At 62.6% G+C, this 23381-nt stretch overlaps 1 protein-coding gene across 3 annotated transcripts in view; it reads left to right on the top strand.

Annotated features, from left to right (window-relative positions):
* Notch1 (notch receptor 1) overlaps positions 1-23381 on the top strand; it is a 44038-nt gene that overhangs the window by 6338 nt on the left and 14319 nt on the right. The window contains exons 3-17 of one of the 3 annotated variants that reach the window (XM_026395402.2): positions 12281-12543; positions 13099-13437; positions 16049-16171; positions 16648-16881; positions 17021-17176; positions 17276-17461; positions 17741-17854; positions 18551-18664; positions 18918-19151; positions 19230-19340; positions 19816-20008; positions 20496-20641; positions 20718-20831; positions 22268-22387; positions 22636-22788. In XM_026395402.2, coding sequence (XP_026251187.2) covers positions 12281-12543; positions 13099-13437; positions 16049-16171; positions 16648-16881; positions 17021-17176; positions 17276-17461; positions 17741-17854; positions 18551-18664; positions 18918-19151; positions 19230-19340; positions 19816-20008; positions 20496-20641; positions 20718-20831; positions 22268-22387; positions 22636-22788 — 2600 coding nt within the window. The remainder of the gene's footprint in view (positions 1-12280; positions 12544-13098; positions 13438-16048; positions 16172-16647; positions 16882-17020; positions 17177-17275; positions 17462-17740; positions 17855-18550; positions 18665-18917; positions 19152-19229; positions 19341-19815; positions 20009-20495; positions 20642-20717; positions 20832-22267; positions 22388-22635; positions 22789-23381) is intronic. The other 2 variants (XM_026395403.2, XM_077797185.1) reach the window with 2 other exon arrangements.

The raw sequence follows: 23381 nt of genomic DNA, 5'->3' as shown, positions 1-23381 counted from the left end.
TGATTTCCCCCACTGACCTGAGCTGTGCCCTGGTGTCCTGGGACAGCCTGCGGGTGTGAGGGTACTGGCAGTGGCCAGGAGTCAGGCTGGACCGTGCAGCAAGGCAGGGTGTGCCAGGCTGGGCTGCTCTGGGCTCCCACTTGGTGCTCAACCCCCAGCTTCCAGGCTGGGGTCACCTTTGCTGGGGAGGGCAGAGCTGGGGAATGCCTGGCCTGGGTGTACAAGACCAAGTGGAAGGCAGTGGGATGCCCCTTTCAGGTGGCCTTGCCGCCCCCAGCCCGGCTTTTAAAATCCCAAGGGGACTGGGGCTGATCTGGGGGATGGGGCTTGGGGGAGGTGAATCATACATATTGTAAAGTTGCCATTTAACCATCAGAAGTGCAGAATTCAGTGGCATTTAGTATGTTCCCAAGTTTGTACAACCATCAATATTGTCTAGTGCCAGAACTTATTTTTTGGGGTATGAGAACTGAACCCAGGGGTGCTCTACCACTGAGCTGCATACCTAGCCATTTTAGTTTTTTATTTGGGGACAGGGTCTCACAAAGTTGCTGACTCTCTATCCTTCTGCCTCAGCCTCTGAGTTGCTGGGTTATAGCGTGCACCACCGTGCCCAGCAAGTCCCAGAACTTTTTTATCATCCAAAGGTGGTCACTCCTCAGGCCCACCTGCGCCCTGGCCTGGGCGTGCCTGGTGTTTCCCTAAGTCCACGTGTTCCTGGACTGTCTGGCTCCTTGCTGAGCACCTTGCTGTGGCGCCCTCAGAGTTTCATTCTCCAGGACTGGGGTAGCTGCCCAAGACCACGGGGCATTGGTCAGAGGCGGGCACAAGCTTGCATGTCCTCGTGCAGTCAGCTGATTCGGTCCAGAGGAGGAGGTGGTGTGGCTGGCTGGTGTCCAGGATGGCTTCCTGGGAGAACTGCTCTCATCTCTGGGCCTGTGAGGCCACCTGCAGACAGGCGGCCATCAGGGTGGTCAGTCAGTGAGAGTGGCCTGGTGTGCCACACCTCTGCCTTGCTCAGGGCCCACCATGGCCCACATCCATCCACCTCAGCTCCTGCCAGTCACCAGACCTTTCTACCTCTCTTGGCCCAAGGAGGAGCCAGTGGGAATTAGGATGAAGCAGGAAGAGAGTTTTTACTGAGTGCTTACTATGGGCCTGACCTTGGGGTGCAGATGGCCAAGGCACTCACAGGCCCTGATGGGCAGGAAGGAGCCAGGTGTCTTAAGAGTCAGGCTTCAGGAGGACAGGTCAGGTCCTGGGAGGACACCTAAGGTCAGCTGGGGAGCGCCTCGCCAGGGTGTCCAGGCCTGCTGTGGCCTCGGGGTGAGTCCACCATGGAGCAGCATCTAGACTGGCTGGGACAGGGCGGCAGCCGAGGAGCACCAGGCAGAAGGGACAGCGGGTGCTGGGCAGCAGTGCTGTAGGCTTTGGATATGTCCAGGGGCACCTGGGCTCCTGCCTGCCCTGTCGCCTGCTCCTGGGTCTTCCCCTGCCCGGCCTGGGAGCTGTGGGGCTGGCACTCGGGGACAGCTTGGAGCCACCAGCTGCGCATGGTGAGGACTCCTGGCCCGTGTGGCTGGGCTTCAGACACCCCAGCATCCAGCGCCTGGCCCTCCCTGTGTGCACTCAGGTGACCTGAATTGCCCTTGGGGCTCTGGGAAGCACCATGTCCCCTGTGGGACAACCCCCCCCCCCAGAGGACAGTCCTGGTGGTCCCCAGGGGCCGTTGCAGGGCGGGTAGAGGGACCTGGCATTTTGCTTTCTTTGTGCCTCTGAGGCCTGGGGTATTCTGGGAATAGAAGCCGCCCGAGTTTTACCCCAGCAGTCCTTGTTTACTGTAGCCCCCAACAGATGCTGCTCCCAGGATGGAAGCCTCTGGAGAGGTGTCCCCCCTCCCCACAAATGTCCCCTGTTCTTCCCTGTGCTCGGGGGTGTAGGGACTGGGCCTTCCTGCCCTGGAGCGGGTTAGCTGGGATGACCGTCACCCTCTGCCTCGGTCTCAGGTGCTCGGTGGCTTTCTGTCAGGTCTCTGATTCCCTGGAAGTGGGCCTTGGTGGGGGAGGCAGGGTCTGTGCCGGGGAGGCCGGACCTCCACACCCACACCTGTGGTGCCCAAATTCACCAAGTCGGCGCCTCAGCTTGGGGCATGTCGGGATGAGGTCAGACCTGGACTTTCCACCACTGAAAGCTGGCTCTACCAAGGTAGGAGGGCCACTGACCAGAGAAGCCTCCCTTGGCCTTGGTCACTCACCTGGCCTCATCTGCCAGGTGGGCACTGTTTTCAGCAGGGAGAGGGCAGACCAGACCCTGGGCATGGAGATTCTACTGCTGCAGCGGGTCAGGCTAGGGTTAGGGCTGGCTGCAGCTCCCCCTTGTGCCCCATGGCTGGACAGGAGAGTCACCACCAGGCTGTGCCCCATGGCTGGACAGGAGAGTCACCACCAGGCTGTGCCCCATGGCTGGACAGGAGAGTCACCACCAGGCTGTGCCCCATGGCTGGACAGGAGAGTCACCACCAGGCTGTGCCCCATGGCTGGACAGGAGAGTCACCACCAGGCTGTGCCCCATGGCTGGACAGGAGAGTCACCACCAGGCTTCCCAGCTTTTCCCGTTACCAGCCTGGGTGTTAGTTGTGTGTCTGTAGTGCTTGAAGGGGAGTCCTTCTGAATGGGGTCAGCGGCCCCCACCATCTGTGGATCCTGCTGACTGCTGAACAGACACTCCACAGCAGTGCCAAAGCCTGGGGACCCTGCCTGCCCGAGGCCCGTCCACCTGGTGTGAGCACGATGACCCTGGGAGACGGGTGGAGATTTGAGAGGTGAACACCCCACTCAAGAGCATGGGGCTGCATGAGGACAGGTGGCCAGAGGGTCGGGGAGACTCGACTGCAACCCCTAGATGAGGCTTTGGAACTGAGGAAGCGGCTGGTTCCTGGCCTCTGGCTTCTTCGCCCAGGACAGTCCTAGGTGAGTCACAGCCCAGACCACGGGACCTACCCGGGGAGCTGCCCCAGCAAGAGACCTGGCCCTACCTGGGAAACGTTCACACTTGGTCAAGCCCAGGGGCACAGGCGTGAGCGTGGTCCCATTCCCTGCCCCAGGTGTCCCTGTGGCCCCAGGGTCACTGGGAGATACGTTTGAGAAGGGAGGAGCTTCTTCCCTGCTGGCTTAGAGCATCCTGGCTCTAGACCTTTTGTCCACAGACCAGGCCTGGCCAGGTGACACGGGGAGCAGCTGAATCTCTGTCCCTGTCCTCTCCGAGGCTGCCTGGCTGGGGAGGAAGGTGGGTGGCCAGGGCTGGAAAGATCTGTCCAGGACTGAACTGAACTACTGGGACTGCTCCGTGGGCTGGGGACCCGCCTCCCACCATTTCCTCTCAGTTTCGGTTGTTGGTGAGCGGAAACAACACTGTTACTGGAAGTGAGAGGCTGGGGGAGAAGCCAGGGCTTCGATGTGTTTTTCCCTGAAGCTTCTCTGTAAGAGGAGCTTACATCATCATCCAGGGGGAAGAGAGCATCTTCATCCTCCAGGGGGAGGCTGAGCCCCAGCATCGTATGGACTGTACCATGCTTCTGCCCCGGGCCTCCGTCTCCCTGGCCTTAGGCAGAGTGAGTGCTGGGTAGGGCCAGCTCCTGGGGTGTCCCCACAGGTTGGCCGTCCCCTCCCTCACATCCCCCTCTAGGAGCCTCATGGGGTAGCCTCAGACTTGGCTGACTGGAGAGCCAGACGGCAGAGGCCACGGGCTGTGTGTTCCAGCCTCCGTGAGGTGGCAGGGGCCAGACCAGGTGGCACTCTCCCCTGCAGCTCTAGGGTCTGGTGCAGCAGCTGTCGGTAATCTGTCCACCGGGGCTGGGCAGTTGAGTGTGGCAGCCCCAGGGCAGGTGGGCAGCTACAGATTTCTTCTAGCCTGGGGCCTACAGTCCAGGCTGGGGCCCCACTGGACTTAGGCTTCAAGCCAGACGTGCCCCATTCTATCGCCTGTTCTGGTCAGGCCCGGATGGTGCCTGGTTAGCAGCCTAGGCCGGGGAGTCTGCATCCTCCCCTACAGATGCCTGCTTGCTCTGAACGGGCCTTCCTCCCGGGAGGTGGGAGTCCCCAGTGAGGCCACAGGGGAGGTGCTGGCCGTCCTGGCTGTGGCCTGCAGGGCCTCGCGTTTTGAGATCGTTGTAGATTGGCACAGGCTGCCAGAAGCCATGGGTCTGACCCCCTACTGCCCTGTGCTCCATGGGAGCATGTTCCTCTTCTTTCACCCCACATTGGAGTAAAGGTCTCCCCGGTGGCTCGGTGATAGAGCTCTTATCTGGGTTCCATTCCTAGCACTGAAAAGGAAAAAAAAAAAAAAAAGAGAGAGAGAGAGAGAGAGAAAGAAAGAAAGTTAGTTCTCCCCCAGAGCCCAGCCCCTCTGCAGGATTTGGGCAGGTTTGTATATTATTCGTGCCCTGCAGGGGCAGAGGGCCCAGGACCTACTCACCAATACAAGCCCCCCACCCCACCCCACTGTCCCCCAGGGAAGAGCCCACTACACCTAGATGGCCTGGGACACCCTGGGCGTCTAGCAAGGTGGACAGTGCAGGCCACTACTCAGAGCACCCCGCCTCGTCAGGCCCCACCAGGGTTGGGTACAGTTGGCTGGCTCTTGTCTTCTGAAGTTCATTGTGTCCCCAGGAGGCTCCGTGGCTGTGCTGGGCCCAGAGCAGAGCGAGGCTTCTGTGGACTGCAGGATGCACAGAGGGCCTGTGTGCCGACCTGGCGGGCTGCCTGGGGGCGTGGGGGTCCTCGCAGCAGCAGAGATGCTTCCGGGTTGGTGGAGGCCCCTCCGCACATTGGCCAGAAAGAAGGGTTCTGCTGAGTGTTATGGGATGGAGGTGACCTCTGGGGCCACCACCCAAACCACCAGCTGTGCTTTCCTGAGTCGGGAGGCAGCCCAGAAGCGGCCCTGCCAGGGTCCCGAGGCAGGCTTCCTGGAGTGGGAGGGAGGATACAGCTAAGGACGGTCACTCCTTCGGCTGGATGGATTGGGCCTCTTCTCCACCTCTTTCAGTGCTGAGGCTGGGTAGAGCGGTGCACCAGGGCAGAGCCAGGGGAGCCTGCTGTTGGATGGGGGGCTGGGAGGAGCAGACTGGGGGCCCTCCCTGTGCGCCGAGCTCCCTCACCTCCAGGGGCGTTGTTTTTCTGCCGAGCCCTCACTGGGAAGTCCAGGCCAAGGTGTGGGGTGGCTTGGGTGCTGGGGACACCCCTCCCCCCTATTCCTGGGGGCCTTCTGCTGCTCCTCAGCTGTCTCCAGGGAAGCTGTCCTGCCTTCCAACTGTCCCCAGGGCCTGTGAAACCAGGTGGCCTGGTGCACACAACTTGCCTGGCTGTGAAGTGGGTCTACCCAGGGCCCTGGTGAGGCACCTCTGAGCTTGACGGCCTGGGGCCAGGAGGGTTCCTCCCGAGGCAGCTTGTTCTGGACAGTTGTCAAGGGTCCTCGGTGCTGCCTCTTCCTGGCCGGAGTGTCCTCCACAGGGGTGGTTGGACCTGGACTGAGGCACCTGCCCTGGTGGGGAGGAGGTGGCACAGCCCCCCAGGGAGGACAGAGCCTGTCTCCGCAGCTCCTCCCTCCCAAGCCTGCTGGTGAAGCAGAGGAGGGAGGTTGTCAGAAGGCTCTGGCTCGGCCCTGGAGCTCGGGCTGCGATGGCTGCTTAATTAACGGAGCTTGGATTAAGCCCCCCTGGCGGCACTGGCCTCGCGAGCCTATTGATCACCTCGCTGCTCTGAGCGGCCGTGGGGTGCCCGGAGCAGAGGCCCTGGCAGTCAGGGTGTTTCCACTTCTGCCTCCTTGGGGCCCCGGGTGCCAGCCCACAGGGCGTCCTGTAACCCCTCAAGGCATCCGGGGTGGCTGCACTTAGGAGTGCCTGGGGCACTTGTGCCTCACTGGCAGTGTGGGGCTCCATCTCCTAGGGGCTGGGGGTCATGACCCCCAGTGGAGCCACGGCCTCCCTCAGGTGTCTCACTCCGGCAGTGACGGCGGCTCCTAGTGACCCAGGCTTCCTGGGCCCTGCTTTCCGCAATGTTGGGAGGGGCTGGCTGGACCCTGACCCCACCCCGCCCCAGGGTCACTTCTGCCCACTCCAGCTGGGCCATCCTGGGAAGTGGCTTGACCCTCAGGGTCTGTTCTGTCTGCTCAGGAGGTATACCAGTTCCTAGCGCGGCAGCGGGACAGCGGGCCCTGTGGACATTGTTTTCCCTGGGGTGGGAAAGGTGGCTTCCTGGGAGGGAGGGCAGGTTCCATCTCCGCACTGAGGCGTCCCAGCGGCAAGGAAGCAGGGCCGTTCCTGCACGTCCCTTCCAGCAGGCTTCAAGCCCGAGGAGGATGCAACGGGGAGGGTCTGCGGACCAAAGAGCCGAGCCGCTGGGAGCGGCTCTTTGAGCTGGAATGCCTGGGCCTCGGCTCAGGCTGGCCCCTGCGGCTGCCCGTGGGCATGCCACACCTGCCAGACTCACTTTCCTCCTTTGCCGACCTTCTGATCTGAGCAGTGGCTCGTGTTTGGGGCCGGGGATTGTCTGCATCTGAGCCCAGGCCCATGTCTGGCCCCAGCCTGCCTACAGCCTGAATGCTCTGTCCTGCTTCCAGGCCTCCCAGCCCAATGGCTGCAGAGGCTGGGGCAACTGCAGCTCAGTTGTGCCCGACTGTCATCATTGCTGGGCAGATGGGGCCACAGGTGGTGGCTGCAGGCCGCAGTCCCTCACTGCAGCCTCCAGCCCAAGAGAGCGGGTGAGTGGTGCCCTGCTGCACAGGTACCTGCTGTCTGTGTGCAGAGGAAGCTGAAGCAGGGCGTGCGACAGCAGAAATGCTGGAGGCCTCCCCACTGTGGTCTGGCTGGTCCTCCAGTGTCCCCATGACTGGCTGGTTCTTGGACAGGTGTTTGGACAGAGGTCCCTGGAGCAGGAGCCTGGACCTTGTGTGCTGTAGCTTTTCATGCTGGGGCTTTGGAGAGGCAAGGGGTTGGGACTGTGAGCAGTGAGGCCTCCTATGTCCTGGGGTTTTGTCCCCAGAGCTGAGCTGCACCTGCTGTTCCCAAAAGGAAAAGGATCCAGGACCTCAGGTGTGGCACGTGGGCCAGCAGGTCTCTGAGTCCCCTGCCCAGCCTGTCATGAGCACCTGCTCCTGGAAGGTGGTGGTACCTGCTGGGATTTGGGGGCCCTGGAATGGCTTCTGCCCAAGGGAGGGGTTGAATACTAGAACCGCTCTCACCCCTAGGAGCCTCAGCCAGGCCTGTCCCTGGGGCTGAGCTTGTTGACCTGTGAAGGTTCTGCAGGGGACCCCACCACCATCCCTCACAGCCCATCTGTGTCTCCCCTCCAGCAAGGGGTTCCCATCCCCTGCCTGGGCCACAAGTGGCCCCGCGGCCCAGGCAGTGGTGGTCAGGGAAGCTGGGCTGTCTATGTGGCTGGGTTGGCTGGTTCTAGGCATGCTGTTGGTGGTTTGGGCAGTGGACAGCTGGCTTTACATGGTCTTGGCTGAGCAGGGCAGGGTCTGGCCAGGGCTGCATGGAGCTATCGCTGGTGATATCGACTTGCCAATAACTCTTTTTTTTTTTAAATAGTTTTTTTGGTTGTAGATGGACACAATACCTTTATTTTGTTTTTTATTTTTATTGTATGTGGTGCCGGGATTGAACCCAGTGCCTCACCCATGCTTGAAGAGTGCTCCACCGCTGAGCCACAGTCCTGGCCCTTGCCGATGACTCTTGCCTGGGAAATTACAGAGCAGGAGCCTCAGATGCCAGAGTCCCCTTCCTGGAAAGAAAGCACTCTGGGGCTGGGAGCGGGGATGCTGTGGGACGGGGCCTCCCAGGAAGGCAGAGCCTGGTGGAGGGGTGGGACTGGCTCCTGGCAGGATGTGGCACAGGCTTCCTGGGAGCAGGCAACTGTGGGGGCAGATGGGGAGAAGTCCCTGGGTGGAGACCCTGTGCTCCTGGGAAGCTTTGGACTTCTGGGAAGATGGCCTGGAGCTGGGCTGGGTGGAGTCCAGTGGGGGTCAGTTCTGCTGAGGTGGGCAAAGCAAGTCAGGGGCAAATGAAAACCAGGGGCTCCCTGGACCCTGGCTGCCTGGTGGTGCTTAGGACTTCAGTCTGCAGGGCTGTCCCTTCTGTGGTGGGAGGCACAGCCCCTGCCCACCCTTTGGAGATGAAATCTGCAGGCACACCAGTGCCCCACCAGCACCCTACCAGCATCCCACCTGCACCCCACCTGCGCCCCACCAGCACCCCACCAGCACCTCACCACAGGCCCTGGCCCCAGAATCGAGTGGGGTGGGGCAGCTGTGTACACGGCCCTTTAGGCTACACCATTTCCTCAGACTGGACAGTCCTGCAGATTGCCTGTCTGTGAATCACATCCAGACTTGGCCCGAGTGAGAGTCCCCTCTACCCAGCTGGTGACCATGTTGCCTCCCCACTGCACTCATGGCTGTGCAACAGCTGGGCAGAGCCAAGGGTCCTGCAAGCCCCCTCTCTCCTGCAGGGGCTTCTTCCCTCCCGATTCCTGCGGTTGCTGCCTGGGAAGCACCTCCCTGTGTCTCTGGTTCCTCCTGCTGAACTGACAGGGGGCCCCTGTGCTGACCCCCACCCTCCTCAGCCCTACTTGACCGTAAACTCCTTGAGGGCAGGAGCTGGGTGAATCCCCCCACTTGTCCCCTGCCCCTCCTCATCCTTTTGGGGTTGAGGGAGCTGTCATCTGTCCCCAGGGGGTGGCAGATGGCCACTTAGCTTGGAAAGGAAAACAGCACAATTTAGAATTAGTCCCGGGTGAAAGGTCGCAGCAACATCTGCCTCCGGATGCTTTGGGGAGTCACATTTCTATGGAGTGCTGCTGCCAGAGGCGGGAGCCAGCACAGTGGAAACCGTGGGGCTGGAACAAAGCAGGGGGAGCGGCCGGGGATGTGGGCTCTGGAACCAGTTGTGCCCCTCTGCCTGGTCTTCAGAGCCCACTCCCTCTGGGGCCCTTCCTGGGGTCCCCAGCCCACCCGCCACTCATCTCTGAGCACCAGGACAGGACAGGTCACTGTACCCGCCACCCCACCAAGGGGATCTGGTGGAGGGAAGGCAGAGCTGAGGAGCAAGTGCCCAGGGGTCCTTGAGGAGCAAGGGAGGGAGCCCTTGGGCACCTCTGAAGCAGCTGGCCTCCCACTGTGGGCGGCTGTGAGCCACAGGGCCTGGTGGAGGTGGGGCAGTTCTGGTCTCCTACCTTGGGGGAAGTCCCACCTTTTAGCCCCAGAAGGCCCTTGGGCCGCTGGATGTGTAGACGCAGGAAGTGTCGTGGGTGGCTCAGTGGGTGGCTCAGCGGAGCCCTGGCCCCAGCGCCTTCCAGTCCTCCCTGCTGGGTGAGGCAGCTCCTGCCTCCCCACTGCACTCAAGGCTGGGCAGCAGCTGGGGCGGAGCCAAGGGTCCTGGAGCCCCTGCCCTCGCTCCTGGAGGGGCTTCTCCCCTCCTGATTCCTCTGGTTGCTGTCCTTGCGTGACTACTCCTGGCCTTACCCTGGGTTCATGCCAGCCTGCCAGACAGGTGTTGAGGACAGAATGGCCATTGGTGTAGGGATGGGGTGGCCTTGGCCTCTGCCATGATGCACCCCTGGGGTCCCTCCCACCTTCTCAGGGTCATCTGAGTGCCATGGAGAGAAGGCAACAGGTGCCTGTCCCAGGCAGCCTAGCTCTGTGGCCAGGTGGTGGGGAGGTGCAGACAGGTGGTCACAGGCTGGAGGCTGCCCAGAGCAGGAGCAGGAACCAGGCATGGGTGGGCAAGAGGAGCAGGCTCAGCCCACAGCTTTGGGAACCCACACATGCTGCCAAGTGCCAGCCCTCAAGTGAGAGAGACTTTTGGGTCTGGCCCCGAAGCTGTCCCCCGGGGCCAGACCTTTCCGCACCTGGCTCTGGACCCTAGGGAAGATCCCTCTGGTGGCCCTGCCCTTCCCCAGCTGTGGGGTGCTGGTGGTGGATGGCGACCGTGCCTGTGGCAGCCGGCTGGGCAGCATGCCTTCACTCTGGTGCCCCAGTGCCGGGTGGCGGTGGGGAGGACAGTAGACTCTCTCAGCTGCCGCGTTCCTCCGCGTAGGAGTCTCCTCAGGCCTCGGCTGCCTGGCTCCTGCCCCGCCTGCCAGGGTTGGCTGCTGGCCTCGCCCTGCAGGAGCAGCTGTCCCGTCCACAAGTGCACCTGCTCCCCAGCCACCCTTTGTCCCTGCCGTCTCCTGATTCGCTGGGTGTGTTTCCCCTCCCTAGTCCTGCGTAAATCAGCCTCGGGAGCGAGGTGCACCTAGCCCAGGCAGGTTCTCCCACGGCCTTCTGTTGGGGTCCCTGTTTGGGGTGCAGAGGGGGACAGGTACTCCCTGGGAACACTGCCCATGGCTGGAGGGCAAGGGTTGTGTGGTCCCGGCCTCCTAGACCATTTGGTGACACCCAATGTCCTCACCTTAAGATGTTTAGCAGGGGATTGTTCCAGGTGCTGGGAGTCCCAGGGTGTCCCCTAGGGTGTCCAGTGACAAGATCTCACCCACTTGAGGAGTGGCACCTGGCAGTGTGTAGGGTTCCCCCAGACAGCCCCACCTGCCTGGCCCAGGGGCTTAGGGTGCATGCCGGGAGGCGTGGACGGCAGCTCCAGCCCCAGCTTTGATGATTAAACGTCCTCTGTCCTCATCCACCCCTGCCGACTTTGTCAGTGGCTAGAAAGAAAAAAGTCTTTTCTCCTAATGGGCCCAGGCCAACTTAGCCTGACAAAGGGGCTTTGATGCAGAGGAGGGCTGCTTCTGCCTGCCCAGCCCCAGCCGGCCAGATCCCAGCGGCCAGATCCCAGGCTCCCAGTGGCCGGTCAGGCTAGCCAGTGACTGCATCCGAGCACAGCAGGGGCCTGCCTGCTCCCCACATTCCCTGAGTGTGGCCCTGCAGGAGACCATGGTGCCAGAGAGATAGGTGTGGACACTGAGGCTCCTGGAGTGGCCACCTGGGTGGAGCTGCACTCCAGGACTGTCCCTTGCTCCAGGGGAGCCAGGTGCCCACCGCCCCCACCCCTTTGCATGGTGGGCGGGAGTCATAGCAAAGGCCTGAGTTAACTCCCCGGGTTGGGGGTGGGTTTGTTTTCTTTAAGCCAGTTGGTTTGGGACTTTTGGCTTCTGGCAACAGATGGTCAGCCACAGTGGCCATTTTGCATCTTCCCTACCCAAGCCACAGCCGCAGATGAAAGACACCAGGGAACACAGATGCCTTTGGGCCTCTGGGACAGGGGAGCAGCCCCTCAGTTGAGAGACACACCACCCCAGCCCCAAACTGCCTCTGCTAGACCCTGTTCTTCCCCTGGGGCCACCTCCCACGTGGCATGGGGGCTGCCTTGTGGCTGGCCAGCTCGGTCTGCCCCAGAGGCTTCCCACTGGGAAGCGGTGTGCCTGCCTGCTCCCAGGGCCCTCCCGGGAGCATGAGGCCTGGAGGTGACGGGGAGCAATTTATGGCCTGGTCTGGAAGCCAGGCTAGCAGGTGGCTGAGCAGGCTCCTGGGGCCAGGGTGTGGCAGACGCTGAGCAGTCCCTGTAGGAACCTGAGACCGTGAGACCAGGCCTGGAAGCAGGATGGCTCTCTGGCCCTGTGTTGGGGGAGGGCAGGCCTTGTGGGAGGTGGGAGGTTCCTCGCAGGCCAGGACCAGCTGGCACAGAGCTGAGGCGGGACGCCCCCACGTCACCCTGGTCTTCCCAGCTGTAAATGGGGCCTCTGCTCCTGAGGACAGTGCCTGGGTGAGCAGAAGGCCTGATCGCAGAAGGGAAAACCACTGGAATCCTGTCCTTGTGGGCAGTGCCCACATACGTCCAACCGTGATGTTTGAGAGGTTAGAAAACACCAACTCTGCTACCCAAACCATACGTTTCCATCACAGAAAACAGAGAGTGGGCAAGCCTCCCGAATAGGACTGCAGGGCCCCTTCCCTGCGGTGTAGACCCAGACCCACGTGCCAACCTTGTTTGAAATCCAAGCTGGACACTGGAGCTGGTCCCCTGTTGGCAGTGGCTCTTCTGTCCATTGAAGTTTCCCTTCCTGGGGAACTAACTGCTTTAAAGTGACCAGCCAGGTGGCATCGGTGTGTCCCACGTTGTCCAGATCAGCACTGTAGACCAAGACATCTCCCTGCACAGCAAGCGGCCACGGAGCACACCTTGGTCCTGGAGCCCTGGCTGTCCACCCGAGCATGCTGGGGTAGAGGCTGCCGTGGCCGTGACAAGTGGGCCAGTCAGGGGAGCTGACCACCTGGTGTCTGCCAACAGGTGCAGCGGGGCCTTCGTGGGCCAGAGATGCCAGGATCCTAACCCGTGCCTCAGCTCCCCCTGCAAGAACGCCGGGACGTGCCGTGTGGTGGACCGCGGTGGTGCTGCAGACTATGCCTGTATCTGCCCCCTGGGCTTCTCTGGGCCCCTCTGCCTGACGCCCCTGGACAACGCCTGCCTGTCCAGCCCCTGCCGGAACGGGGGCACCTGCGACCTGGTCACGCTCACAGAGTACAAGTGCCGCTGCCCCCCAGGCTGGTCAGGTGAGGACGGGGAGGTCTCAGGCCCTGCAGCAGGGACCCTCAGGCCCAGGAGGGGACAGACACTGGCCTGCCCCACCATCCATGTGACTAGTTGTGTTCTGTGAAAGCCAGGCTGGTGCTTGGCTGAGAGAGCCTGGCCTGTGATCCCCCAGTGACCCTGCCTTCCCAGCCCTGCAGCTGCCTGGTTTGGACTGTTCCACTCTGAGGCCCTGGCCACCTACCTGTCCCTACTTCTGGGAGCAAAAGGAGTGCTGACATCCAGCCCTGGCCATGCCCTCTCTTCCTGCTGGTGCCCTGAGCTTTCAGAGTCAGTTGTATGTAGGCTGTGGGAGAAAATGGCCTCGAAGTCACCCCCCACTTAGCAACTCTGTTCTTGGGTGGTCACTTGGCCTCCTAGGCCCTCTGGTCCCTTGTCCGTAGAGAGATACCATGTCTTACAGCAGGTCCTGAGGGCTATGGTGATAATACTCCAGGAAGAGCCTATGAGCACCTAGGGAGGCCCTGGCTGCAGAGCTGGCTGGCCAGCTTAGCCTCCCACCTGCCTTGCTCCCCCAGGGAAATCATGCCAACAGGCTGACCCATGTGCCTCCAACCCCTGTGCCAATGGCGGCCAGTGTCTGCCCTTCGAGTCCTCGTACATCTGCGGCTGCCCGCCGGGCTTCCACGGCCCGACCTGCAGGCAAGACGTCAATGAGTGCAGCCAGAGCCCGGGGCTGTGCCGCCATGGGGGCACCTGCCACAACGAGGTTGGCTCCTACCGCTGCGTCTGCCGCGCCACCCACACTGGTCCCCACTGCGAGCTGCCCTATGTGCCCTGCAGCCCCTCACCCTGCCAGAATGGGGGCACCTGCCGCCCCACCGGGGACACCACTTACGAGTGTGCCTGCCTTCCAGGTAGGTCCTCTGGCCTCGCCGGCCCCCTGCCTGGATCCCACCTGCGTGAACCTGTGCTGCTGCTGTCGGGCCCAGGGTGCAGGAATGGAGGGAGTGTGGAGGGAGCTAGGGCTCCTGGGGGAGCCTAGGGAGGATGTTCAGAGAAGGCCAGCTGCAGAGCTGGATGGGCAGGGCTGGCGGGCTCCCTGGACTGAGGGCAGAGCACAGGGCCATGGTCTGTGGAGGGAGCCCTGACGGTGCTGCGGGGCAGATTGGCCCCTTTGGAGGAAATTTGCGTGGGGCTGGGGGCCAGATATGAAGCCAAGCGGTTAATCCCCCCACCACGTTGACATCCCTCAGGCCATTTCTGCCCAGGGATGGGGTCTGATGTGAGCTGGGCAGCTGGGTGCATGGTCCCCAAGTTCCTTTGCTATCTAAACTCTGGGACAGGAGCACCTTCTCCAGGTGTTCCTCACCCTGGATCTCCCCGTGGCACCTGCCCCTGTCCTGAGCCATCCAGGGGTGCGGAGTGTGAGTCGGCCTCCGCAGCCCTCACAGGCTGCCCCTGGTTTCTTGAGTTCCCTGAGGGGTGCAATCTCTGGAGCTAGGGGGCTGGAGGGCAGGGCAGAGAGGGCCATGGCCCTGGTGGCCCTGTTATCTCCTGGGGCGGGGACAGGCAAGCACAGCCCCCCTCATTTCTTCTGCAGTTCTCGTTTGAGTAAGTCTTGCTGCAGCTCTAAAAATAACAACAGTGACGCAGAGACTTGAAAACCTCATCTGTCGGGCTGAGGAGGTGGCTCAGGGGTGGAGTTTGCCTTAGCATGTATGAGACCCTGGGTTTCACCTCCCGTGCTGCCAAAAAAAGAAAAAAGCCTTTGGTGCCCCCTCAGTTGACTGCTCCACGGCAGTTGTGCACAAGTTGGGGAAAGTGCTTGGGGAGTCGTCATGGCATTTGGGTGCAAGGAGTGCCTGGGCCCTACTGACCTGGGGGTGACCCCAGGACTGCCCCGCCCCCTGCAAAGGGGAAGCTTGCTGCTGCCTGCAGTCTGCAGAGCCTGCCCCAGGCCTCTGCGTGCAGATGCTGGGCTTGTGGATTTCCTGAAAGTCCTGAGCAAGCTTGGAGAGGTACATGCAGCCCCCTCCGTCGGCCTGCCAAGGCACACCGACCAGCTTGGTTCTCACTAGGTTGAGTGGGCACCAGAGCTCTAGGTTCAGACCCTCCTTGGTGGCCGTGGCCTCAGCTGGGACCCCACATCAGCTACAGGGTCAAGGAGTTGCCGTCTCGTGGGATGGCGGTGGTAAGGGGCCTTGTCAGAGGACAACTTGTGTGGAACCAGCAGACTCTCTTGGGCAGGGTGGGATGAGGACCTCCAGGTGTGCCCAATAGTTTCCTGGACACAGGGCAGCCTCTGGGTGCTGGGAGGGAAGGGCTACTGAGGTTTGGCCAGAGTAGGTGGGTCTTAGAGGCCAGTGCACTGGGACCATGTTACCACTGTGATGAGGGGACACTCACTACCTAGTGTAGAGCTGGGCTGTGTTAGGATGGGGACAGGTGAGGGGTCCCTCTGAGGAACTGAGTCCTCGCTGTCCCAGACTCACGGTTCAGACTTGAGGCAGGCACTGCACCCAGGTTCCCCAAGGGGCTTGTATTCCCTTCTGAGGGCCAGGATCCTAGAGAGAGGTCACAGGTGCCCACAGAGTCACAGGAGGCTGTGGTCAGGACAGCAGCCAGAACCCTGCAAAGGCCTGGCTGGGATTTGGAGGTGCACTGGCCCTACCTGCCCCAGCTGGACCTGCCAGTCCCTCTAGGCTCTCCCTGGCCCCGTCTGACAGGGAGGATGCTGTGTGGGCAGAGGGCTGGTTGGGGTCCACGCGGGGCTCCTGCCTGCCCCCTTCTCCCCCAACAGTCTCCAGCACTGCCCAGGGTCAGGCCCCGCTCAGGACCTCCACCCACTTTAGACCAGGCCCTCCAAGTGCAGGGAGTCCTGCCACCCCCAGGGGGACCGGAACTCGGGCTCTGCTCCGACTTGGGGTGCTCTCCCCAAACCAACGTCAGATTTGCGGCTTTTCTTAGCCTACAGGTTTTGCTCAGTGGCTAGTAGAATGGGGGTCCAGAGGGAGGAGCCTGAGGGCAGGAGGGGTTTGAAGGCATCCTAGGAGGTGTTAATTAGTAACTAGCCGCAAGTTTGGCTGTTGCCAGACGTCTTTCTGGGTTGATCATTGACCTAGCGGGAGTTGAGTGGATTAATAGCTAACTGATCCTCGGGAGGAGCCCCCCTCACCCTGTGGAGCCACGCCTGGCAGGCCAGCCCATCTCCATTCCTGGGAGGCAGAGGCCACCTCTGTGCCCTGGGGCAGGACCATGTCTTGGCAGAGAAGGCCCACCTGGGTCCCATCCGCTCAGTCCTCATGTCGGATACACGTGGCCCTAGGGTTGGCCCCTGCAACGGACAGTTTTTTGGTAGAGCCTCTGTTCAGCTGGCCATTCGGGTGATGACTCTCTGAGAGAAGCATGTTCCCTGTGGGCAGCAGGCCTGGCCTGCTCACACTCCAGCAGACCCCAGGAGCCAGGCCTGAGGGAGCCCAGCAGCTGGCCCCCGGCAGGCTCAATCCTGCCCTCCCTCTACCACAGGCTTCACGGGTCAGAACTGCGAGGAGAATGTGGATGACTGTCCAGGAAACGGCTGCAAGAACGGGGGTGCCTGCGTGGACGGTGTGAACACCTACAACTGCCGCTGTCCACCAGAGTGGACAGGTGTGTACGTGGGAAAGTGGCCTGGGCGGGCAGGACCCGCCCACTCAGCTGTGTGGGGGTGGAGGGAGGGCCCAGGTTGTCCTGGAAGGACCATGTGAGGGACAGCTACTGTGCCCAGGACCAGGGCCTGAGAACCCCACCCTGGGTTCAGCACAGAGGAGCATCAGCTGGTCTGATGGGCCCTTAGCGGCCTGTGTCCAGCGTTGGGTCCCCATGTTGAGCCAGGTTGAAGTCCGAGTTGGACACAGGGTTCCAGGGTGGACAGTCACAGTCTCTGCTCTCAGAGCTCCTGTCTGGTGGCGTGATGGGTGAGGGTGGGGAATTGGGACGACAGCCCTCTGGTGGCAGGGTACAAGGAAGGCTGGGATCAGCCAGGAGGGCTCCCTGGACGGGTGGCTTTGTAGCCCTTCACCTGGAGAATGAGGAGCTCTGTGTGTGGCAGTCCAGGGTTGACAGTCCCCTGCCCACCCCTGCAGGCCAGTACTGCACAGAGGACGTGGACGAGTGCCAGCTCATGCCCACCGCCTGCCAGAATGGTGGCACCTGCCACAACACCCTCGGCGGCTACAACTGTGTGTGCGTCAATGGCTGGACGGGCGAGGACTGTGGCGAGAATATTGACGACTGTGCCAGTGCTGCCTGCTTCCACGGTGCCACCTGCCACGACCGCGTGGCCTCCTTCTACTGCGAGTGTCCCCATGGCCGCACTGGTGAGTGCTGTGGCCTTGCCCTCCCGAGCAACCTGAGTGTGGGCATCAGGGGCATCACTGTGGGAGACCCCTTCCCCGGTATGGTGGCCTCCGATCCCAGCCAGGAGCCCAGCCCAGCTGACTACTGCTGCCCCACCAGGCCTGCTCTGCCACCTTAGCGACGCATGCATCAGCAACCCTTGCAATGAGGGCTCCAACTGTGACACCAACCCTGTCAATGGCAAGGCCATCTGCACCTGTCCCTCGGGATACACGGGGCCAGCCTGCAGCCAGGATGTGGACGAATGTGCACTGGGTAGGTGTGGGCAGCTGGGCGAAGTGGCCAGCCCTGGAGGACACAGGTGATGGGGGAGGCCAGGGCCTGCAGTGGCTCCTCACCACCACCTCCCACCAGGTGCCAACCCCTGTGAGCACGCGGGCAAGTGCCTCAACACGCTGGGCTCCTTCGAGTGCCAGTGTCTGCAGGGCTACACGGGCCCCCGCTGCGAGATCGATGTCAACGAGTGCGTCTCGAACCCCTGTCAGAACGATGCCACCTGCCTGGACCAGATCGGGGAGTTCCAGTGCATCTGTATGCCGGGTGCGTCCTGCCAGCCACCCCCGCCCTGGAGCACAGGGACCAGGAGCCCAGCCAAGGCTGGACAGCCTCAGGGGCAGCCTATGGGCACACTGGCCACACCTCCGTTTTCTTGGCTGGGGGGCATTTGGGGAAACTGAGGCTAGGTTCACAGAGCAGCAGAGAGGGCCAAAGCCCAGTAGGTGGGTCAGCGCAGGGCCTGCAGGGGCACAGGTATGAGCACAGCCGGGGTGGGGTGCTGGGGCTGGAGCAGGGGGCTGAGGCAGTTTCTCCCACCCCCAGGCTATGAAGGGGTATACTGTGAGGTCAACATGGATGAGTGTGCCAGCAGCCCATGCCTCCATGGTGGCCGCTGCCTGGACAAGATCAACGAGTTCGTGTGCGAGTGCCCCACAGGTAAGGTCCCCCAGGGCCCTGCATCCTGTTTGCCACAGCCGGTGGCCTGTACCCAGGCCTAGGGCTGGCCCACAGGAACCATCCCGCTGTCCCGGGGGTTGAAGATGTAGGGGCTCCAGGCTGCTGGGAGGGGGCATTTTTAGGTTGCCCCAGAGGGCAGGTCCAGGTGGAGCAGTGGGCTTCGGCCCTACCTTGCTGGGTGTGCCGGGGTGTGGGGAGCTCCTTCCTGCTGGTGGGGTGCAGTGTCTTCCGCCTGGAGAGAAGGGGCTGAGAGCCCCAGTCATTCCTGGGCTAGGAGGGAACCGCCTGCTCCCGCTGCCTCCCTGGCCCTTGCTGCAGAGCGCTGGGAGGCAGAGCAGGGGAGACACCCTGGAGGGAGTTTGGCAGGGTGTCTTGTCTGCCCTGGGGCACGGGGCCCTCTGGCCTCCTGAAATGCAAATCAGCCGTCCCAGACGCTGTAGTGTGGGAAGTTGCCATAGCAACCAGAGTGGGTTTGGGAAAAAGCCCCTCTGTCAGGCCGAGGCAGACACACGGGCCCTCACGGGGCTTTGCTCTGATCAGAGGGCCAGGGGCTCTGAAAGGTGCAGTGGAGAGCCTGGGGTCTGCCCAGCTGGGCACTGGCTGCTGAGCCCCAGGGAGGTGCCCACAGGGCCACAGACAGCACTGCCATGTGACCACCACCCCTGCCTGCCACAGGCTTCAGCGGGCACCTGTGCCAGTATGACGTGGACGAGTGTGCCAGCACACCCTGCAGGAACGGGGCCAGGTGCCTGGATGGGCCCAACACCTACACCTGTGTGTGCACGGAAGGTGCGGGCAAAGGGTGGGGCTGGACGGGGGGCCATGGGGCGGGATCAGGGACAGCTCTGTCTGGAGCCGTCTAGTCCAGGGACCAAGAGCACAGAGCTGCTCTGACCTAGATGGGGCTGTGAGGACATTCCAAGGCGTGACCCGGCACCCTTCCCTGAGTGGCAGTGACCCTGGCTCTGGTCTGCGGCTTCTCAAGGGGCATCTAGGGAGTGGCTGGGCCTGAGCCCTCTTGTGCCCACTCTTCCCGTGACAGGCTACACAGGGACCCACTGCGAGGTGGACATAGATGAGTGTGACCCTGACCCCTGTCACTACGGCTCCTGCAAGGATGGCGTGGCCACCTTCACCTGCTTGTGCCAGCCGGGCTACACGGGCCACCACTGCGAGACCAACATTAACGAGTGCCACAGCCAGCCCTGTCGCCACGGTGGCACCTGTCAGGACCGCGACAATGCCTACTTCTGCTTCTGCCTCAAGGGGACCACAGGTGCCTGGCCAGGCTGGGGTCAGGTGAGGGGGGCAAAGCAGGGGTCTCAAGCTGACCACATGCCCACTCCTCCTCCAGGACCCAACTGTGAGGTCAATCTGGACGACTGTGCCAGCAGCCCCTGTGACTCGGGCACCTGCTTAGATAAGATCGATGGCTACGAGTGTGCCTGTGAGCCAGGCTACACAGGTAGGGGTCCAGAGCAGAGGTGGACGAGGCCCAGGTCAGATGGACAGTCCAGGTCTGGGCGACTTTGGGGCTAGCTGGGACCTGAGGGCCAGAATGGCAGAGGTCAGCTGCCGTAGAGACCACACATCTGTCCCTGGTCAGTGCTGGCCCTGCTGCGAGGGAGTGGCCAGTGCGTGGGCATGTTTGGCCTCTGCCGTGCACCATCTATCCTCAAGCAGATGCCTTGACCACTCTGGCCTCAGGTTCTCATCAGAGGGGACAGCAGCAGTGTCTGTGTCAGGGGCCACGGGGAAGCTGGGGGGAGCAGGTCCTGAGCAGGGGCCCTGCAGCTGCTGTCATGTCCAGCTGTCTCCTGCACCTGGGAGGCCAGAGGAGGCGGTGTCCCCGCTTGGCTGAGGGAGGAACTGAGGCCCGGGGGTCTGCCCCCTGAGGCCCTGGCCCTGGGAGGCGGGAGGCTCACAGCTGCTGCCCACAGGGAGCATGTGCAACGTCAACATCGACGAGTGTGCGGCGAACCCCTGCCACAACGGGGGCACCTGTGAGGACGGCATCAACGGGTTCACCTGCCACTGCCCCGAGGGCTACCACGACCCCACCTGTCTGTCCGAGGTCAACGAGTGTAACAGCAGCCCCTGCGTCCATGGGGTCTGCCAGGACAGCCTCAACGGGTATGGCCCTGGACGCTGTGTATAGAGCACTGGCTGGGCAGGGCGGCAGATGGCCCTGGGGGGGCAGGGCTCAAGGGCAGGTGTGACCCCAGAGCTCCAATGTGGGGCTGGGTCAGCCCCTGGTCTGCCTGGTAGTCCTGGCTGTGTGTCCCCAAGGGCCATAGTGTCTGCTGGGAACACAGGCCTAAGGGGCCTCAAGACCCTCGTGTGTAGCTGCAGTGACACCTGGGGTGTCCATGCTGCTCTTGCAGCCAGACAGTAGTGGGCATCTCTGGCTGCGCATTCTGCACTGCAGAGGCCCTGCTGCACTGGTCTCTGGCAAGAGGGGACCCCTGCCGTGGTCTCAGCCCTATTTTAAAGGACTCAGAGGGTCCACCTGGTCAGACCCCCCTTCCATTGGTTCGCAACTGTGGCAGGGCCAGGAGGACCAGAGCCCAGGCCGACGCTGCCCAGGCCAGGCCTGACCGGCAGCATGGTGGCTCTACAGGTACAAGTGTGACTGTGAGCCTGGGTGGAGTGGGACCAACTGTGACACCAACACCAACGAGTGTGAGTCCAACCCCTGTGTCAATGGCGGCACCTGCAAAGACATGACCAGCGGCTATGTGTGCACGTGCCGGGAAGGCTTCAGTGGTGAGTGCCTGGCCGTCTCCCAGGGGTGAGGGCGGGCTGGCCAGGACACACACACTGACTGCTGCCCACTCTGCAGGCCCCAACTGCCAGACCAACATCAACGAGTGTGCGTCCAACCCGTGCCTGAACCAGGGCACCTGCATCGATGACGTCGCTGGGTACAAGTGCAACTGCCTACTGCCCTACACAGGTGAGGTGGCGCAGGCCTCAGTGCCAGCACTCCTGGGCTGGCATCCACTCCTCAGCAGCATTCGGAAGACTCTGCTCCTGGCTGAGGGCCTGGCCCTAGGAATGGAGATGCCAGATGAGCAAACGCAGAGCCTGAAGGTCCAGTTTAAGTCTGTCCCAGGTGTGTCACATGACTCACCTGCCCAGAGGCGAGCACCAGGAGCCCAGCCTGGACCTTTGGCTACCGGGGCCTCGTCCTTCAGTCTGCATGGGCCTCTGGGGCCGGCGGCCCTCCCCCGCCTGCCGGGCCTGAGGGATTCCTTTGACCGCGGGTCTCTTTGTGTGAAGGGAACAAGGAGCTCTCTGTTCTGGCTGAGCAGAGGCAGGAGACATTTCCCCGGGTGTCTTAGCCCCTGCCTAGGCCTGGCCACAGGGATCATGGGAAATGGGCCCCCTGTGGCCGTGATGTGCCGCGCATTCGACAGGAAGGTCCATAGTGGCAAGGGCCCTGTGGCTACCCCGGGGGTGGGCAGAGGACACTGCCATGGGGACAGTTGGGCCCTAGGTGCCTTGGGAGGGCCTGCCAGGGATGGGTGGGGGTCCATGACTGTGTTCCCATGACACTCGGTGGCCTGCGGCCAGAAGAGTGTTGTTTTCTTTGACAAGAGCCAGGGGCCTGGATTTTGTCACCCTGTCCGTCAGTGAGGAAACTCTGAGCAGCTGGTGCACCCTGTGTCCCTTCTGGACCTGCTGCTCTGGGGCTGGTGGGAGGAGCCCTCTGGGCTGACTTGCTTCCGGTCTGCCCTCTTCCTGCTTCCCTTTGTACAATTGTCGGAAACTCTGGCTAAGTTCCTGCCGGCCCAGGTCACTGTGGAAACCGATAGAGAGGCCTGGAAAGTCACACCAGCACCCGGACACGGTGGGAGACGAGGAAGATAATGCTTCCTCGCTCCTGGGAGGCCAGCCCCAGAGCCATAAACAGGAAGGCTGCTGGGGAAGCCGGGAGTCACAGGCTGAGGCCCCGGCTGCACCCAAGGCTCCCTGACCAGTAGGGTGTGCTTGAGATGGCAGGGGCTCTGTCCCCTTCCAGAGCACAGGTGCAGAGCCTGGCCCTCTGTTCAGCCCTCCTGGACCCAGAGCTTGGCAGCTCCAGGGCTTCTTGTCTTCAGAAGACAGGGGGGCTGAGGCAGGTGCAGTGTCCCCACCAGGCTGTGGCCGCCTCTCCTAGACTTCTCTAGTGGTGGGTGCTGTGTGGGGCTAGGCCCATAGGGGCCGAGTGGGGAAGCGCCAGGTGAGCGTCTGCCTGGCTGGTCTGGGCATCTGGTCTGCATTCCGCCTACTTTTCCCCAGGTTCAGGGTGGGGGCTCAGCAGGGACACACTCCCTGTGGGACCCGTAGGTTCCCTAGCTGAGGTGCTGCAGGGCTGGGCTCCTGGGTCTCACCGGTGTCTCTCCCCAGGAGCCACGTGTGAGGGGGTGCTGGCCCCGTGTGCCCCCAGCCCCTGCAGAAACAGCGGGGTGTGCAGGGAGTCGGAGGACTACGAGAGCTTTTTCTGCGTCTGCCCAGTGGGCTGGCAGGGTGAGGCTGGCTGTCCAGACTGGGGGGTGGGCAGGGAGGACGAGAGGAGCAGGTGCGCCATCTTAGGAGATGAGCTCTTGTCAGGGGGCTCTAGAACTGGCCTTGGAGGGCCCTTCCCATCCTGGGTTTCTGCAGGCTTCTCTGGCCAAGTCAGGGGACCGAGGACAGTCCTGAGGGGCTGGGACCAGCTGAGGTGAAGGCCTGGGCTGGAGCTTCAGCTGGCTGACGGCCTCTTCCGCCCCCTGCAGGGCAGACCTGTGAGATTGATGTCAATGAGTGCGTGAAGAGCCCCTGCCGCCATGGCGCGTCCTGCCAGAACACCAACGGTAGTTACCGCTGCCTCTGCCAGGCAGGCTACACAGGGCGCAACTGCGAGAGTGACATCGATGACTGCCGGCCGAGTGAGTGGCCAGGCGGCGCTCTGCATCTCTGGGATGGTCTCAGGCATCTCTCCCACCAGGCGGGCATGGGCAGGGAGCCCCTGGGGGTCAGAGGGGAGAACACTGTGCCGGTCAGTGCCCAGCCAGGTGGCATTGGCCGTCAGGACCCTAGAGCCGTCCACTTGGTCCGCCTGCTGTGGCTCATCAGGGAGTCCAGGTCAGGGGCTGGGGGACAGGCTAGGGAGGTAGTCACTGCCTCCTGGTACCACAGTGGGCCTCTACCTGCGAACCAGACTGGCCCTGCTCAGACCTCCCGGCTGAGGTAGGGGCACCAGGCTCGGGGCTTGGCCCTCCCTGCTGCGGACTTGGTCCTCAGCAGGCCCCCAAGGTACAGGCCCCCAAGGTGCAGGCTCTGGGCCTCCCCAGCCTAGCCTCATAGAAAGCTGGGGTTTAGAGAAGCAGGGTCCTGCCTGGTGCCTCCCTTGATTGGCTGAGTATGGAGGGGAGGTCACCCCTCCTCCCTGCCCTGGAGACTGAGGTCAGGGGACCCTCAGAAGGGCCGGACTCAGACTGAGTCCAGGGGGCACCCAGCAGTTCACCTCCACCCCCCTCAG

The sequence above is a fragment of the Urocitellus parryii genome, chromosome 4 (genome assembly GCF_045843805.1).
Source record: "Urocitellus parryii isolate mUroPar1 chromosome 4, mUroPar1.hap1, whole genome shotgun sequence".
NCBI classification, from domain to species: Eukaryota; Metazoa; Chordata; class Mammalia; order Rodentia; family Sciuridae; genus Urocitellus; species Urocitellus parryii.
Note: the sequence above shows the minus strand (reverse complement) of the source record. Positions and strands in the feature narration are given on the sequence as shown.